The sequence below is a fragment of the Diabrotica virgifera genome, chromosome 3 (genome assembly GCF_917563875.1).
Source record: "Diabrotica virgifera virgifera chromosome 3, PGI_DIABVI_V3a".
Lineage (NCBI taxonomy): Eukaryota > Metazoa > Arthropoda > Insecta > Coleoptera > Chrysomelidae > Diabrotica > Diabrotica virgifera.
In genome coordinates this window covers 170,966,381-170,985,019 of record NC_065445.1, presented here as the reverse complement: position 1 = coordinate 170,985,019, position 18,639 = coordinate 170,966,381, and the positions used below count along the sequence as shown (strand labels likewise).

The 18,639-nt window shown below is 29.6% G+C and overlaps 1 protein-coding gene across 3 annotated transcripts in view; it reads right to left on the bottom strand.

Moving 5' to 3' along the window:
* LOC114336201 (scavenger receptor class B member 1) overlaps positions 1 to 18,639 on the bottom strand; it is a 424,275-nt gene that overhangs the window by 262,689 nt on the left and 142,947 nt on the right. For all 3 annotated transcript variants that reach the window (XM_050645641.1, XM_050645644.1, XM_050645642.1), the window contains exon 2: positions 9,621 to 9,798. In XM_050645641.1, the coding sequence (XP_050501598.1) occupies positions 9,621 to 9,798 (178 nt within the window). The remainder of the gene's footprint in view (positions 1 to 9,620; positions 9,799 to 18,639) is intronic.

Below are 18,639 nucleotides of genomic sequence, written 5' to 3'. Positions count from 1 at the left end.
CTTCTCGAGGGTGAAAATTATTTTATTGAAAATAACCCCATAATTCGATAGAAGAACAAATTCTAAGCAAAATTTATTATATAAAGTTATTAAAATATATCAAAACTTTTTGAGTTATTAAAGATCAAAGATTTTAATTTTTCTTGAGAAAAATTCATGTTTTTAACGGATTTTTCATAAATAATTCAAAAACTATAAGTTTTTATAAAAAATTTATTATTATCAAAATTTAGGCTAATAAAAAAATAAATAAACTCCTTACTAGAAAAACCTTTCAATGTTAACTGAAAGTGAGTTATAGGTAATTGAATATATATTTTTTTCGACGAGTAAAAAAATCTACGTATTCAAGATGAAAAATGGGAAAATGATGCATTTTATAACATGAACTTATTAAACATTTGTCAAAGTACTTAAAAATATCTATCAAAAGAGCCCCAGAACATGTTCATATCATTAAAATATATGCTCCAAATTTTTTTCAAAATTTATCTTTTAAAAATATTTCCAAAAAATGTTGCTGTTTTTTTTTTAATAACTCCGTTCATTTTTACGATGTTAGGCTCATCTAAAAACTATTTGTAAGTTAATTTCAAGTGCTATTTTCCCACGTTAAGCTTAATCTTTTAAACTCCTTACTTTTTTAAAAGTAAAAGGTTAAATATTCCCGGTTGCATGGTTTTCACAGCAAAATTTAAGATTTAAACATTTCTATCTCGGTTATTTTTTACCCTATGGAAATAGTAAATCAGGTAAAGTATTTGTCACAGCAAAAACAAAAATTTGGTTATATATCATTTTTACGTGTATTGAGTATTTTTGGAGCTTTTATCAAAAGAATATGAAAATTACAATAATTTTAAAAATTCTGATTTTTTTAAATTATACCTTTTTTTCAAAAATATGCATTTTAAACCGGTCAAAATTATTGAAATCTTTACTTATGCTAATATAAAGAAGTTCTTGTAAGGATTATTATGAATTTCATTTTTTGTGAAAATCGCGTATGTTTGATTTTTCACTTTTTCCTAAAAAATTCCAAAGGGTTCTCTTATTTTGATCATAACTTGCTTAATTTTGATGCCATTAACTTGTTCTTAAGCTCATTTGATAGGTATTCCAAAGTACTTTGACAAATGTTTAGCAGGTATATTTTATAGATTGCATCGTTTCCTCGTTATTTAAGTTTGAATACTTAGATTTGAGTACTCGTCGAAAAAAGTACACATTCAATTGCCAATAACTCACTTTGAACTAACATTAGTTTAGTTCTTTAAGTGAGAAATGTAATAAATTTTTTATTATCTTTAATTTCAGTAATAATAACTTTTTTCCAAAAGCTTATAGTTTTTGAGTTATACGTGAAAAACCGATTTAAAACATGCTTTTTTTACAAATAAAAAAAAATTTTGGTCTTTAATAACTCAAAAAGTATTGAGTTATATTAATAACTTTATATAACAAGTTTTGCTTATAATTTGTCCCTCTGTCGGTTTATGGTATTATTTTTAATAAAACAATTTTCACTCCCGAGAAGGGGTGGCATCCACCCCCAGGGTAAAAGCGCAAGTTAGCATCAAGTCACCTTTGTTACTTGAGGTATCCTCTAATTACTCACCAATTTTCATGAAAATCGATGGAGGTTCTACGAAATCGGAGGTGAAAACCTTCAGTGACTGCACTATAGCCATACGGAACTTTTTAAGAAGGATAACTTTTTTTCGTAAAATTAAAAATAAAAAAGTTTTCCATAATATATCTATGTGTGCAACGTAAGTGACACCCTGTATATAATATTGTATACATAGAATTTGTTGTAGCAAACAGGCAAACAGTCAAACTAGTCAGAAACCGTCAGCAAACAGTTGGTCAGTGAGAGAACATAATACAGTCACCAATGCTATCCCCTCTACTCGCGCTGGTCGACTATTCGCTGATGGTTTCAAACCGTTTGAAACTGATGCTAGAACAAACCTAATAATATAATGTATATACATTATAATGTGATACATATCATTGGGTAGACAGCTCAAATAAAAAAATAGTCACCTATCATTTATCATTACATTAACATTAATAAATAAAATTTATTTATTTGACGTTTCAATTTTGTGTTGACGTTTAGTTGTGTCAAACGAAAACAAATATAAAAATAAAAATGTATACCATTTTTATTCATTCAGTTGCGGTGCGAAACCAAAACTGTCTTAATTTTTACTCAGATCAGAGAGTGCAGCCAGCACTCTTATCGACGATTTCACCTCTTGTTAGAGGTTCATCAGAGACTGCATAGGCTGCTTTTCTCTGGCCCAGGTAAAAATCTTCGACATATCCATCTCCCACCGCAACTGACGAGATGGTAGTAGGTGCCTAGCGGCATCTGCTAAATAAAAGACTAAGTTTTTCAACCTAATAAAAATATTTGTAAATTAAATATTTTTAAAAGATTTTTAATTGAAAAACTTTATTGGCCCATTTCCTGGTGACAACCTCCAAGGCTTCTACAATATGCAAGCCAAATGGATGCTGCAGTGAAGACTAAAGGGAAGGAATTCTACACTATGCAATTCACAACCCCCGTCTGCAGCGTGGTAAAGCTCCAACGGAAAATGGACCTAGTTACTCTATAGGAGTAATACTAATATAAAAATAAAAATGTATACCATTTTTATTCATTCAGTTGCGGTGCAAAACCAAAACTGTCTTAATTTTTACTCAGATCAGAGAGTGCAGCCAGCACTCTTATCGACGATTTCACCTCTTGTTAGAGGTTCATCAGAGACTGCATAGGCTGCTTTTCTCTGGCCCAGGTAAAAATCTTCGACATATCCATCTCCCACCGCAACTGACGAGATGGTAGTAGGTGCCTAGCGGCATCTGCTAAATAAAAGACTAAGTTTTTCAAACTAATAAAAATATTTGTAAATTAAATATTTTTAAAAGATTTTTAATTGAAAAAATTTTTCAATTAAAAATCTTTTAAAAATATTTAATTTACAAATATTTTTATTAGGTTGAAAAACTTAGTCTTTTATTTAGCAGATGCCGCTAGGCACCTACTACCATCTCGTCAGTTGCGGTGGGAGATGGATATGTCGAAGATTTTTACCTGGGCCAGAGAAAAGCAGCCTATGCAGTCTCTGATGAACCTCTAACAAGAGGTGAAATCGTCGATAAGAGTGCTGGCTGCACTCTCTGATCTGAGTAAAAATTAAGACAGTTTTGGTTTCGCACCGCAACTGAATGAATAAAAATGGTATACATTTTTATTTTTATATTAGTATTACTCCTATAGAGTAACTAGGTCCATTTTCCGTTGGAGCTTTACCACGCTGCAGACGGGGGTTGTGAATTGCATAGTGTAGAATTCCTTCCCTTTAGTCTTCACTGCAGCATCCATTTGGCTTGCATATTGTAGGTAGAAGCCTTGGAGGTTGTCACCAGGAAATGGGCCAATAAAGTTTTTCAATTAAAAATCTTTTACAAATATTTAATTTACAAATATTTTTATTAGGTTGAAAAACTTAGTCTTTTAAACTTAGTCTTTTTTTTTTTGAGAACAAATATATTTGAAGAAGGATTGTGACGTCACAATGTCGACTTTGAGGTCGGATATTTCTAACACGGTTAGAGATACCGATATGTGGTTATCAGATTTGGATTCAGAAGACAAAACTACATGCCAATCTATCCCTAAATCGGTTTTAAGTATTGTAGGAGCGGCAACGCACGAACGAACGAACAAACGAACAGACATTGCGAATTTATAAGCGAAAAGTTTTCGTTGAAAATCTATCAGTCTGTCTAGGACAGTACCTAACTCCGGGATAATTTTATTATTTATTTATAATTATATAGGTACGTTAAATTAAAATAATATTTATCAAATTAAATGAAGGAATTTATTTATCAATTATTTAGATTCGAACCAAACTATTTTATAATAATACTGATAATACTATATTCCAATATTATGTTATTTTGACTAAATTCTTATGTTTGCTCATAACCACATCTACTACTAACGTATCAAAAAAGCTTATACTCCAGAGAAATAAGCTAGAAATAGACCATGTTCGGGACACTCAAAGATCCAGATATCTGACTACTTTTTTATTACTACTTTTTTATTACACTACTCTTAGCTTACTAAGAGCTAGTGAACCCTCCGACTAACGGTCGTCCTGTAATGCTACAAATTTGTCTAGTGATAATTCATAGCACACCAAGGCTAAAAACCATGACCTGGCAGGCATCAGCCGTGCACGTGTATCTACCAGGTGAATCGAAAAGTGCATAGTTTAGGGGTAAACCAAACTTTCTCCTGTAAGGTTTAAGTTTAAGTATGTGTTTTAGTAAGTCATTTAGAAGAAATGTGTACAATCATAGGCGATTCTGAAGAGCATAAGACCTTGCCAGGCGAGGGGAAAGATTAGGGGTTTTTCCTAAAATTATTTTTTTTGTATCGAACAAATTTTTTTTAGCTTTTTTGAATCATTCCAAACAGAAAAGGTCTTTAGTGATTTTTCTCCTAAGTTAATAGTTTTTGTTATATAAGCGATTGAAAATTTTGAAAATTGCAAAATCGGCCATTTTTAACCCTAAATCGGACATTTATCTAAAAATTTCATTAATTGCTAATCAAGCGGGCGCGACACTGTAGTATAAGTGAGGACGTTTGAGTTGGAATAAATTCATTACCGTAAAATGGGGTGACTTTGACTGATTTTGTATTCTAATCCTATAAAAATCATATTTTAAATTTTGCTACATTTTTCTATATGCAAATATGTTATGGGATTAGGCGTCTACTTTCAGTAGCTTAGATTATAATTACAAGAAAATAATCATGACTTAGAAAAACAAAATAAAAAATGCCTTTTGGTCTTTTCTGGGGCGAAGTTGACCGTATATGCATTTTGCCTGTAAAATTATTTTTCTTGTAAGTGGGGTTAATTTGACCGTTTTTTAAACCATTTTTTCTTAATTCGTTTTATCGGTGGATTTAACAACCCTTGGAATATTAATGTTTTTTTTTAATTAAAAATGAATTCTTAGATATTTATAAATTCGAATCGTTAAAAATAATTTTAAAAACTATACAGGGTGGCTGAAGTATATCACAATAGATATTTTTCTATGTTTTCGGTCAAATTCACCCCAGCGGTCAAAGTAACCCCATTTTACGGTATCTCTAGAATGGGCAAATTTCAAGAGAAATCCTCAGACAGGTTGATTTTTATTTTTAAATTAGGACTTTTTGGCATATATATATATATATATATATATATATATATATATATATATATATATATATATATATATATATATATAATACTAGTGACGTCATCCATCTGAGCGTGATGACGTAATCGATGCTTTTTTTTAAATGAAAATAGGGGTTGTGTGATAGCTCATTTGAAAGGCTATTTAATTCTCTATTCACTAATATAAACATTAACATAATTATTTATACAGGGTGTACAAAAAAATTTTTTTTATTAAATTAACTTTGATTAAATTTGACAAATAGAAGAAAAACTTTTTCGTACACCCTGTATAAATAATGTTAATGTTTATATTACTGAATAGAGAATTAAATAATCTTTCAAATGAGCTATCACACAACCCCTACTCTCATTTAAAAAATCATCGATTACGTCATCACGCTCAGATGGATGACGTCACGAGTATTATATATATGCTAAAAAGTCCTAATTTAAAAATAAAAATCGACCTATTTGAGGATTTCTCTTGGAATTTGCCCATTCTCGAGATAATGAATTTATGCCAACTCAAACGTCGTCACTTATACTACAGTGTCGCGCCCGCTTGATTAGCAATTAAAAAACAAAGGGATTTCCGATATTGTATTGCAAAAACCTTTTTGGGATTTCATCAATCAATGTTTAAAGAATATCTACCTACCTTGGCAACTTTGAAGTTTTTAGATAAATGTCTAATTTGGGGTTAAACATGGCCGATTTCGCAATGTTCAAAATTTTCAATCGCTTATATAACAAAAGCTGTTAACTTAGGAGAAAAATCACTAAAGACCTTTTCTGTTTGGAATGATTCAAAAAATCTAAAAACAAATTTGTTCGATGCAAAAAAAATAATTTTAGGAGAAACCCCTAATCTTTCCCCTAGCCTGGCAAGGTCTTATGCTCTTCAGAATCACCTGTAATTGTACACATTTCTTCTAAATGACTTACTAAAACACATACTTAAATTTAAACCTTACAGGAGAAAGTTTATTTTACCCCTAAACTATGCACTTTTCGATTCACCTTATAGATAAACGTGCACGGCTGATGCCTGCCATATTATCATGGTTTTTAGCCTTGGTGTGCTATGAGTAATCACTAGACAAATTTCTAGCCTTACAGGACGACCATAAGTCGGAGGGTTCACTAGCTCCTAGACTATTATTACAGACCTATAGGAAGAAAACCTACCTGTTTCCTGCCTATAGAGATCGCGTCCGTTTTTTAAATATTAACAATTTAGTGCAGAAATCGCGATTTTTCGGTTTTTTGCACCCCATTCAAAAGCTAACTAATTGACATACAATTGCATAATTAAATTTTTTAGAAAATTGAAAAACCTTCAAAATTCCGATTTTTTAAAGTTAAAAAGTTAATTTGTTGCTGCGCAAACTGCATAATAAGTGAAAATAGGTATTTGTTAATAACTTTTACTAAAACTACCTCAGAACTGTAGTGTTTCACTCAAATTTGGGTACTGGGGTACTTAACAAACCCTCAAAATTTGAGACCGACCCATTAATTAGTTTACAAGTTATTCTATTTGTTTTTCCAAGACACCATTATTTTGCAATAACATACGATAGAAAATAATGAAGATAGGGCAATTCTACGTATGCCAAATGAAAGTAGGAAAGTGATACTATCAAAATGTAATAAAAAAAGATAAAAAATTAAATAATATAGTCAAAAATCCTAATGCCCAAATTTTGAAATTTTGTAGTTTATAAACATTTTGAATAAATTGAATAAAAATATTGTCTGTAGAAAAAATAATTTTACATATTCAAAATGCAGGTATTTTAAACAAATTTTTAAAAATGTAGATCAATTGGTGACTAGTCGTGGTAAGTGAAGGGGGAGCTGGGAGCCGACCAATGCACGAGTTCAAAAACTAAAAAAGGCAACTTAAAACTACTATCATTTTCTATATCTCGCTATCTACTGAATATAAATTATTATATATATATATATATATATATATATATATATATATATATATATATATATATATATTTGGATCTTTCTTTTTTTAATTTGTATGTAATTTTTCTGTACATTACAAATATTCAATTTTTCTAGATATGTATTAATTAATAAACAGTCTAATTTGTTTAAACAATTAAAAAAATAATAATTTTTTCCCAAAAATCCATGTTTTTAATCATACTATCATTATTAATCATAGAAAAAGTTAAGGTATACTTTTATAAATAATTTATTTTCAATAAATAATTATCTAATAAAAATAATTTATTTATTAACCCTTAAACGCCCAACCTTCTTTAGGTTCCATGTACGCCCAAGGGTGGGTAAAAAATGTTCACCTCGAAAATAGCTAATATATTTATTGAGAGTTGTTGGAAATGGATTAAACTTAATAATCTTATGCTTAATGAACACAGCATCTTCTAAAATATTAATATAAACAATTTACAAACCTTACAACAAAATTAACATACCAGTAAAAGCCAGTAATTCAGATTTGTCGATTTTCTCCATATTCTTCCTTTCAGCCTCCTTATTGGCGGATAATTATGTAGATTATGTAATTATACGTCGATAATTATATGGATTATCTTCCTACCAACGAAAAATTATATAGAAACCTTTAGGAACAAGTTTTACCAAGGGTGTACTTTTTATGCCCACCCATATTTAACTCAAGATGCTACTTTTATTTTCAAAAATATCGATAGAACCAAATTAACATTCGATAAAGAGCTGTCTTTTTAACAATAAATAATTTTTTTTAATTTTTAAACACGTAGTAAATATGTTACAAGGGAATACGCATTAGGTAGACATTTTTTACCCAGCCATTGGCGTTTAAGGGTTAAAGTGTATTTTAACTTTTTCTATAATCATTAATGATACTATGATAAAAAAATAGATTTTTGTGAAAAATATATTTTTTCAGGAATTGTTAAATAACTTAGACTGTTATTAATTCAGAAATTTATAAACAAATTGTATATTTATAATGTACGTAGAAATTAAATACAAATTAAGAAAGATCAAAATCCATTGCGTTGATCCGGAGATACAGAAAATTGTATTAGCTTGAAATTATTTGGTGGCAATCGGTGGATTGGTAGGTTCCGCCTAGTAACCGTTTGAACAACCGTTTGAAAATTTTTAAAAATCGTAGAGGGTGCTTTGAAGGAACAATGTTTGTGCAATTCTTTTTCCAAAAAATACAAATCTCATTCTTTAAAATGGCATTAATGAGATTCCTTAGTTATTATAAACAAATTAGCTGTGAATTAAAAAAAACACATGCTAACTTTGTCCCTAATGAACCCAGGCTAAATTTCTTTATTTGAAAATTCGTGTTAAAGTACTAGCTTTTCGAATATATAAAAATATTTTTTCTACAGATAATATTTTTAAAGTTATTTTAAATGTTTATAAACTACAAAATTTCAAAAACTTGGCATTAGGATTTTTGGCCATATTAATGAATTTTTTATCTTTTTCACGCTATCACGCTACCTAGATTTTAATGGGTTCAGTTTTATAGTAGGATTAAAAGCTACTACGAACTGCCCCACACGTCCATCAAGTTAGCAGAACAAAGTCGGCAGGACACAGTTATTCTTATACCATAAGTGTAAATTAAATGCGAATTTAATGTTCCAAGAAAAAATTTATTGCTCTTTTCTTTTAATCTTTTTCTTTTAATCTAAATGAGGAAGTCCGGAAAATAATTTTAAATATTTTCCAATAGCATTTTGATTTTTATATTCCGAGGACAAACCTAAATTTTGAAATTTTCGGTACCAATTTTGTGTTAAATGAAATTTGCAACAAAAAATAATAATAATTGAAAATATTTATATTCTTGGATAAATTTGAAATTTTTGGCCATTAAGACTTAATCCCCAACTTTCTCGGCGATGGGGCAGCAGGTACTTGGGATTAATGGGCCTAGGTAGTTCGTGGGACAGTTAGATAACGCCGCCTGCTTACAACATTTTTCTCTGTCGCACTGGGGGAACAGTTTTAGATTACAGGACGTCGTCTAGATATTATATAATTATTATTTCTATGAAACTAGGCACAATTTAAAAATTAATATCAAACCATTTTCTACAATATATGGTGAATTTACCGCAAATTTCTAACAATATATTGATACACTAGCAAAAAATTAATAGTAAAACTTTAAATAAATAATCTCTTGATTTTCTAAGTAGCATAAAAAGCATACACATAAGATCCAATCACAATCATGAGTCCCACTACTTGACCTTTAATTGTAGTTAACGCTCCCAGAGAATAATAATTGATTTATGAAAATATTATTCTCCTCAACAATTTTCTTAAATTATTTATTTAATATTGACTTACCTTCCCTCCATCGGATCTTTCTTGTATATATTTTTGATAGTAAAGCATTTCCCGAGTTTACAGTCTCTCTACTGGTTCTCGAACTCACTTGACTATCTTCAATTTGTGTACCACTTACATTATCATCCCCCTTTACTCTAATAAACCTCCATAGTACTTTGTCCAATCCCATAGTTATCTAAAATCAGATTAAAATTTTATTATTTTATTTTAGCTTTTCAAAACATATATACAGGGTGTTTTAAAATTAACGGAAATGCATTTAGATCTCATATAACTATCATCCTAGTACATAAATTGCTCATTTCGAACAAATAATATTATTAAAATAAACACAGTTAAGAAACACATAAATAAAGTGAAAAAGAGCGTGACACTTGGGGCGTGCCGAAAGAAGTGGATACTTCTTATAATTCGATTAGTTTCGGGTCGATTCGGTTAGATTACTAGATTGCCAAGTACCTAAATTGAAGTTTAAACATTCAATTTCAAGATTTTTTAGGGTAATCGAAACTTGTTTTAATTTAGACCTTAATTATTGTTAATTATACGCGGCAACTCGATTATTACGACGGCGCACGGCGGCGCGCCTCCCTATATCGTGTATTTCTGTCGTACACCGAGAGAACAATTTCTTTTCTCCTAAAACACTGATTTTTTTGAGCCATCTTTCTTAAAAGTTAACATATCATAATAACTTAAACATACCGGTTCACATAATAAAGAAACCAGAAAAGAAATATTTTAATGGTTAAGAACTTTTATTGCAGAAAACTGTGAATTTGTTAATATGTATTAAATGACTTAAGGTGTAAACTAATAATAATTTCCAGTAATGAAAATTTCTTAATGAATAGGTATGCTGTGTTTTTAGATTATAAAAATAAAGAAAATTACATATTTATGCCTGCTTCAATGTTTTACATTGGTTGTATTTTCCCTCTTGTTTTAGCTAAACAATGTTTATTGTGTGACTTAATATTATATAGATAAATAATTAATATTTCAATAATAAAAAGAAAAAAATAAACAAAGATGTGTAGTTTAAATAATGCCATGTTTGAACTAAATATGATTGATTATTATTAGTATAAATAGTTCTTATGTGGGGCCGTGTATTTGTTTTTTTTTTGTATTTCCTAAATTTGTTAAACTAAATATCTATATCTTTATAAAAAAAAATATTAAAATAATTTTACTCTTTCTACATAACGATTTTGTTTTAGTGAATTGCTGATATACAAAGTGCTATTAACAAAAGAAGAAACAATTGAGGAAGTTGGATTTGCCTCTCCATCCTTTTATTGTTGTGTAGAAGCCAGCGGTTTAAGAGTGGAGAAAATATTGCTATGTAATAATAACGTTTTATATCTTGTTTTTATTAATAAATAATGATTTTACCTTAATGCAATGATTTATTTTGCCGTATGTAATATCACTTTATTTTCAAGAAATATTATCTTAATTATAAATATATGATTATATCTGCGAAATATATTTCTTAACATTAAGTACATTAAATATTAATAATAAGATAATAATATTCCTTACTAAGAAGTATAATTGCTTAGAAAGAATAGTTTTGTAATGCCCAGAAAATATATTCTTATGACTAATAAAATCAATTAACATCAAGTGTATTTTCTTTCTGATAAATGGGTTTGAAGTTTGCCAGAAAGTGATAGTTCAATCATGTTTAAGATATATTTCTTTGGCTATAGTAAAATTTATTTGAACTATTTTAGAAAATTATATATTACTAACAAAGATATATTTCTTAGGCAATATGCCAAGTCGATCTTTCTTAAATATAAATATAGTTTCTTTATGCCAAGAAAATTTTTTCTCTCGGTGTACTTATACATGTTTTACGCAAAAAATTCCCAATAAATACTTGACATTTACTATTAATATTAATAAATTATTATTATATTAAAGAGTGGCACTTGCGGAGTGCCGACCTGCCGACAGAAGTGAATACTTCTTATAGATTCGATTATATTCGGTTCAATTCAATTTGATTCCATTTGTATGATTAAATTTTATGTAATATTATGCCTATAATTCAATAATATAAATAATATTGCCTAATACATAGCAATTTAATATATCGCACCTTTAATAAAAAAGCGAAATAACTCAAAATTCATGGTTTTCGAGATTTAATCATAAAGTGAAATAACTAGACGAGAAGAACCTGTTCCGTTTAACAGCCAGGTTAAAATGATGAAAATGAGAGAGATAAATAATTATTTTCCCGCTCTTTTTTACTAACTCCTTTGCACAAACCGGTACTCGTAAAGTGGTGGAATTCAGTTATACTCCGGCTGTGTTTGGAGGTAAGATATCCGGTATTTTCAAAGAAAGCGATACAATACGAAACAATTCTGTGTTTTACTAACGAGTAAGTATATTATTTGCTATCGCTTTTTAGAAAAGTGTATTCTTTCAGATTTATTTCACTTTATTAGAAAACTAGTTGAAGATTTGTTAGTTCATTTATGAGTTAGTTCATTTTAGTAGAAATTATGTCTTATTATGTGCCGTATTATTTCAATTTTATGAAGTTTCTAATTAAAAATTTAAAAAATTACAAAATACAATAAGTATTATTTCAATATTCTACTATTATTTTATTAGATAGGTAGTTAGAAACCTTCACGTTTTTGACTTGTTTCACTGTATTATAAAATCAACAATAATTATTGTAATAGTAATACTTTTAATATGCAATGGTGTGATGTTTGCATTGATACATATATACTTATTTTTTTATAATCAAATTTAATTAGATTCTTGTTGACTATCAGCTTCTTGTCTAACTAACCGGTATAATATGTACTTATACTCATGTTTTAGAGTGGACGGTCTTCTAGTCTAGAGCACAAAAATACTTGGATTAGTAGCGAAAAATTCCTCACTGGATAATAATTCCGTCAATGAAAAACCCGTTAATAATAAGATACTACGGAAGAAGTAAGTTTCAATTTGTATTACTTTAATATATGTATAAATACACATTTTTTTATTATAAACTAAGGCTTTTACTTGTTTCTATCAAACAGTAATAGTATCTTACGTAATAATAGTAAACTTACGTATCTATGTCAAACAATACAAAAAAAACCATCCCCGCTCGTTGTCTGAAAGAGCCATGTACCGAAAAGTGCAGACTTAAGTGCTCCGATAATATCAATACAGCAAACAGATATGGTATTTTTTGCAAGTTCTGGGAATTGGGCAGTTTGCTAAAGCAAAGAGCATACATAAATTCTTGTATGGATGATATTCAACCTAAGTACAGGTACACAAACGCTGAGAATCCTAGGCGCTGCAACCAGGCTTTCCATTTTGTTATAAATGATGTCAAAATTAGAGTGTGCAAAACATTTTTTAAATCAACTTTAGATATTTCTGACCGCATGATTTTTACAATACAGATTAAGATTGATGCAAATGGTTTTGCACTGGATGATTTAAGAGGAAAACATGGCAAGCACAGAAAAAATGATCCCGAAGAGGATACATAGAAGGCAGCAAAACCATTAAAAATTTTTACAATGATTTTAAATTAGAACAAGAGCGGAACAATAAAGAAATTGGTACATATTCTATTATAACACATTTACTACTGAATTTAATATCGGTTTCTTCCAACCAAAAAAAAAAAAAATCCATGCGATCTGTGTAATACCTACAACAATTCCAATGTAATGAAAATAAAGACCTGGAGCAAAAATATAAATCAAATTTAGAAGAAAAAAAAACTGGAGTAGGGCTGAGAAATTAAATGACCGAAACAAAGTCAGCCAAAATGTAAGAGTAGCTAGCTGTGCTGCAATGTCATACAGGTCAGTCTTCTTAAGTTTATTATGAATCAAAACTGAACTGTTACAATTTAACGGTGTCGGAACTGACAGAAAGAATCTAAGCAGGCATATAAAAATGTACACTGTTATTTTTGATCTAAATGTGATGCAAAACGAGGCTCCATAGAAATCGGTTCTTGCATATGGGCCTATTTAAAAAATATAAGTGAAGAGGGCGATGGCGAAAAAGAACATTCTAGGTCATATTCTATTCAGACAATTGCTGTGGACCAAAACAAGAATAAGTATATAACGTCGCTGTATTTATTCGCTGTGCACACGTTAAAAATTAAGAGAATTACACATAAATTTTTAATAAGGGGCCACAGTCAGAATGAAGCCGATAGTGTTCACAGTCTTATTGAGAAAGAAGTTAAAAAGAGCTTAAAATCTGGATCTATTTACACTCCAGACCAATATGTAACTTTAACACGGAATGCTAGAAAATCGAACCCACCTTTAATTGTGCACGAGATGAATTACCAATCATTTTATGATTTAAAAGGTTTGCAAGAAGAATTGGGGTATAACTTTACGATTGATACTGAGGGAGAAAATGTTAACTGAAACGAAATCAAAGCAATACAAGTGAACAAAGATAATCCTACATATTTTTTTATAAGACATCATACAAGGATGAGACTTATAAACAGGTCGATGTAAGGAACAAACGAAAAAAAATAGGATCAATAACGGAAATATCACTCAAACCCGCCTATACAGAGAAACAAAAATTGAGTACAAACAAACGGAAAGATTTGCAAGCATTGCTATCTAAAGGATTAATTTCTTCTTTTTACTCCCAATTTTATAATTCAATAATTTAACCCTTTTTTTCTAAGATAAACGTTGTGCCATATTTGAGAGTAGCCACACAAGATTCTTGAAACAATCTATTTTATATTTTCGGTTTATTTTTAAAATGTATTAACATCTTTTCATTGTATTATTATAGTGTTACTTATGTTTTAGTTTAATTTTGTAATCAGGCAATTTTTTAATAAAGATAAATAAACGAATAATCAGTATTTTATTTTAAAGAAAACGAAAATTCATTTTGTGTTTAAGAAAATATAGAAACAACTAGGATTAATTCAGTGTCAACTCAAAGTTTTTACATCAAAACTGCAACAAACCTAATTGTTTATTTTACATGACAGTTCATTTAGCAATAAAGGAGCATCATGTAGAATTATTTCATCGGCGCAGAATATATGTTTAATCATAAAGTGAAATAACTATAAATTATCAAAAGAACAACACATTTGCACCCTTAACAATAGACGAGAGGATTAGCATTTACTAAAATCTAAGAGCTTACTAATTAAACTCTCCACACCAACCTTTAGAATTCCTCTAACCCGTATGATTTTTATGAAATTAATTTTTAACCTGTACTGTGCAAAACTTAAAATCTTTGACTGCAAATTCCCACAAACTGTGTTTTTTGAGTTATTTCTTTTTTTATTAAAGGTGCAATATGTATAATTATTTATATACTAGTGATTTTACCCGTTAATTTTACTAATATTAATTAATTAATTAATTAATAGGATTAACAAACGTTTAAAAGAATTTTTATTTCAATTTTTTAAAATAATAAAGGCACGATCCCGACATCGACGGCAGGCGGCAGACGGCAACTGCAAACGGCAGTTACAGTTGTTACCATGATATCTAACTGCAATTGCTGTCCGACAGAACGTCAATTGCTAATAATTATACAAATTAATAGTGCAAAGTAAATATATGTATGTCATGGTAACAACTGTAACTGCCGTTTGCAGTTGCCGTTTGCCGCCTGCCGTCGATGTCGGAATAGTATCTTAAATGTCTGACTTCTGACATCTAAACCAAGCAGAGGCGTGCGGTCCATGGAAGCGGGGGAAGCGCCGCTTCCCTATTTATTAGTCGATATAAGAAAATATATTATTAATTAATATTTAATAATAAATTTTTTTCCCTAATCCAAATAATCTCCATATTACCTAGCCAATAGACATTGAAAAAATAGTAAAAATTAATCGCGTACGAACGAACTCAATATGCAGACAATTCAACTATTTGGTCCACTCCTGGCAGAAGCGCATCTCAAAATCGCCGCTTGTCGTGCAGTTGTCCCTTTTAAAATTGGTCAGGGTTCAATGACCGCAGCCACTAGTCGCGCGAATTTTGGTATGCCATGGAAGCGCTCGTCGTATCGCCTTCCCGAAAGTGAGATGCTCCGACTGTTACTGCTGCTAAGGGGTACTTAGGTATTACATACATTCGCTTAAAGATATTTTGATTTAAATTTTTTGCAGAGATATTTCCTTTACTGATCTTTTATTTGACATTTTACAGAAATCAAATGGTGTTGCATTTTGTATAAGACAAAATGATGACTTTATTAATACAATAATTAAAAAACGAGAGCAGTTCAAAAATATTTGAGATAAAACTGAACATATGGGGTTTGAACATGAAAGAAATAAAGATTGATAATTTCGGAGACAGAGAAAACAGAGGAAACAAAGAGACATTTTGATAATATTCTACAACAAATGAATTCTAGCTTTCAAAATTTTAACGATTTAAAATTTGTAGAATTATATATAATCTTAATATTTCTAATTATAATTCATTAAAATTTCCCACAGAGGAATTTATGTCATTACGATTAAATAATGAAAATTTTTTGATATCCCAGCTTTGCATTCTCAGTTAAGTATCATTTATGAAACAACTGATATGAATGATAAAGAAATACCCAGAAATCTGGGATTTATTTATAATTACTGGTTTAAACAAGTCGCTGTGTGAAGTGGCCAAGTTGTGTGAATTAGTACTACTAACTATCCCAGCCACAAGTGCATCAGTTGAACGAAGTTTTGCATTATTAAGATGCATTTAAAGTTTTAAATTAAGAGTTTAAAAGAAATTCAACAAGCGAAGACAGACTTTGAAAGTTAGCCCTATTATCCATTAAAAAAGACTGCATTCAACAACTATCAGAAGTTGATAGGAGAATAGACCTCGAGTATAAATAAGTGTCATTTTAGTGAAAGTTGTGTGTTGTGGAAAATGCCTCGGAGTATATATTTTTTTAAATATGATTCTTCTTTAGAAAACCAAGCCCGGCGCGAGGACTCAAGGCCCGAGCTAGCAATACCAGATCAATGATAGGTCACTAGTCACTAGAAATAGCGGGAATAGAGTGCCTCACGCATTCACGCGTCACGGATTTAGTGTGTGTCCTTGTACGCAGGACGTCTCACATAATTAAGTACTTTGCTCATAGAGAGCCCCTGTGCATCAGAGTGTTATCAGGTGGAAAGTTGCTCGACCCTCGGCCCTTAAGAAAATATTTTTATATCCTTATTGAATCTCTTCCCCTTTCGAAAAAGTCACCGCACGCCACTGAAACCAAGTAAATATAAAGTTACATAAAGCTTTAAATTATTTTTCTTAATAAAGTAACCAATACTTTTTTTTCAATTTGGCGAAAAATTTAATTGTATACTGATAAAATATAAGTATATTTCGTGAAAATTTGATTTGTCCACAATACATGTAAAAGTCCATTTATTACTACTCCCATTAGGTAAAGGGGATGCCGTTTTACAAAAGTGTACAAACCGTTTTAGAGTTATTAATAAATTATTCATTTCAAACTATACTTAAATTGTATTTTAAAACATCTAATTTATTTTATGTAATAATTAAATCCACTATCAAATGTGATTTACATTTTATTATACCTAATAATTATATGTATCTATTTTAAAATTCAATTTGACATTGACGGATATGTCAAACTCAAACGTATATAACGTATGCTTTGCTGATCGACTATAACATAATTTGTTCAATTTTAAAAATATTTTAATTTAACGTACCCATATAATTTGTTTAAGTACCTATATAAAAATTAAGTAACGTACCTATACCGCGAGGGGGAACCGCAAGGTAACCTCTCGCGTCACGATTTTTGAGGTACGCCCAATACGATTTTACACTCGCCAAAATTCCATGCCGAACGATAAAAGTATTCACTTCAAAAATTAATAATAAATAAGTAAATTATTTTAAAAACATACGTTAATAATAAATTACCACAATTTTAATAAATGTCATATATTTTTTGAAAAATTTTTTAAGTATATATTTAAACATCGAGTGGACGCGCATAATTAACAATTAAAAAATAACGGCCTAAATTGAAATACGCCTCGATTACTCTTCAGAATCTTGAGACTTATATCTAGGTATAATTTGGTAACCTCAAAACTAATAATTTACATATGAGTTTTCAATCCTCAAAAATTAGTAGGTATTTTCGCATTTTTTGGATTTTAAATCGCTTATAACTCAAAAACTTAACTTTGACTGTTAACTTAAACTGACTTAAATCTTAAATTATTATAATAATATTATATTATAATAACTTAACATGACTGTTTATTTAGGATGACAAGAAATAAAAGAAAAATTCGGAGCAAAAAAGGTGATTTTTGGCGTTCATAAAAAAATTGTTTAACAATTTCTGTTCAAAAATTGCGCCCGGCACCCTTCTGATTTGTTTAACCTTTAAGTAGTCGCTTGGCTTAAGTGCCGTAAGCAGTTGGGTGGTGAATTTGTCGCCAGTGTAATAAAGAGGTATTGATGACATACAATAATGTAAATACTTAAGTATAATGAAAATACTTAATAAAAATTGAAAAAACATCAAAAAGAAATAGCCTATAATTAAATAGTTATTTATGATATAAGTGTTAAAAGTACACGTTTAAGGCACGCATGTGAAAGTTTGCAGAATGAGCGATAGCGAGTTCTGCAATTCACATGAGTGCCTTAAAAATGTACTTTTTAACACGCATATCATACAATATTTTTTCTACAAACGTAATTACAGGACAATATCTAAAAAAACTTTTACTTGAACTTGACTGACATTCCAATTTTATATTTTTTTGACATTACATCAAAATTGCATATACGGTCAATACAAACTGCAGTGCCCTAAAAATTTTTTTAATGCACTAGTGCCTTAAAGTAGCATTTTTAACGCTCGTATAGAGTGCTAAAAATTGCATTTTTAACACGGTTGTAGAAAAAAAAAACATTATTTATATTAGATGTGGTTGTTATAAATTAGAAATAAAATATTG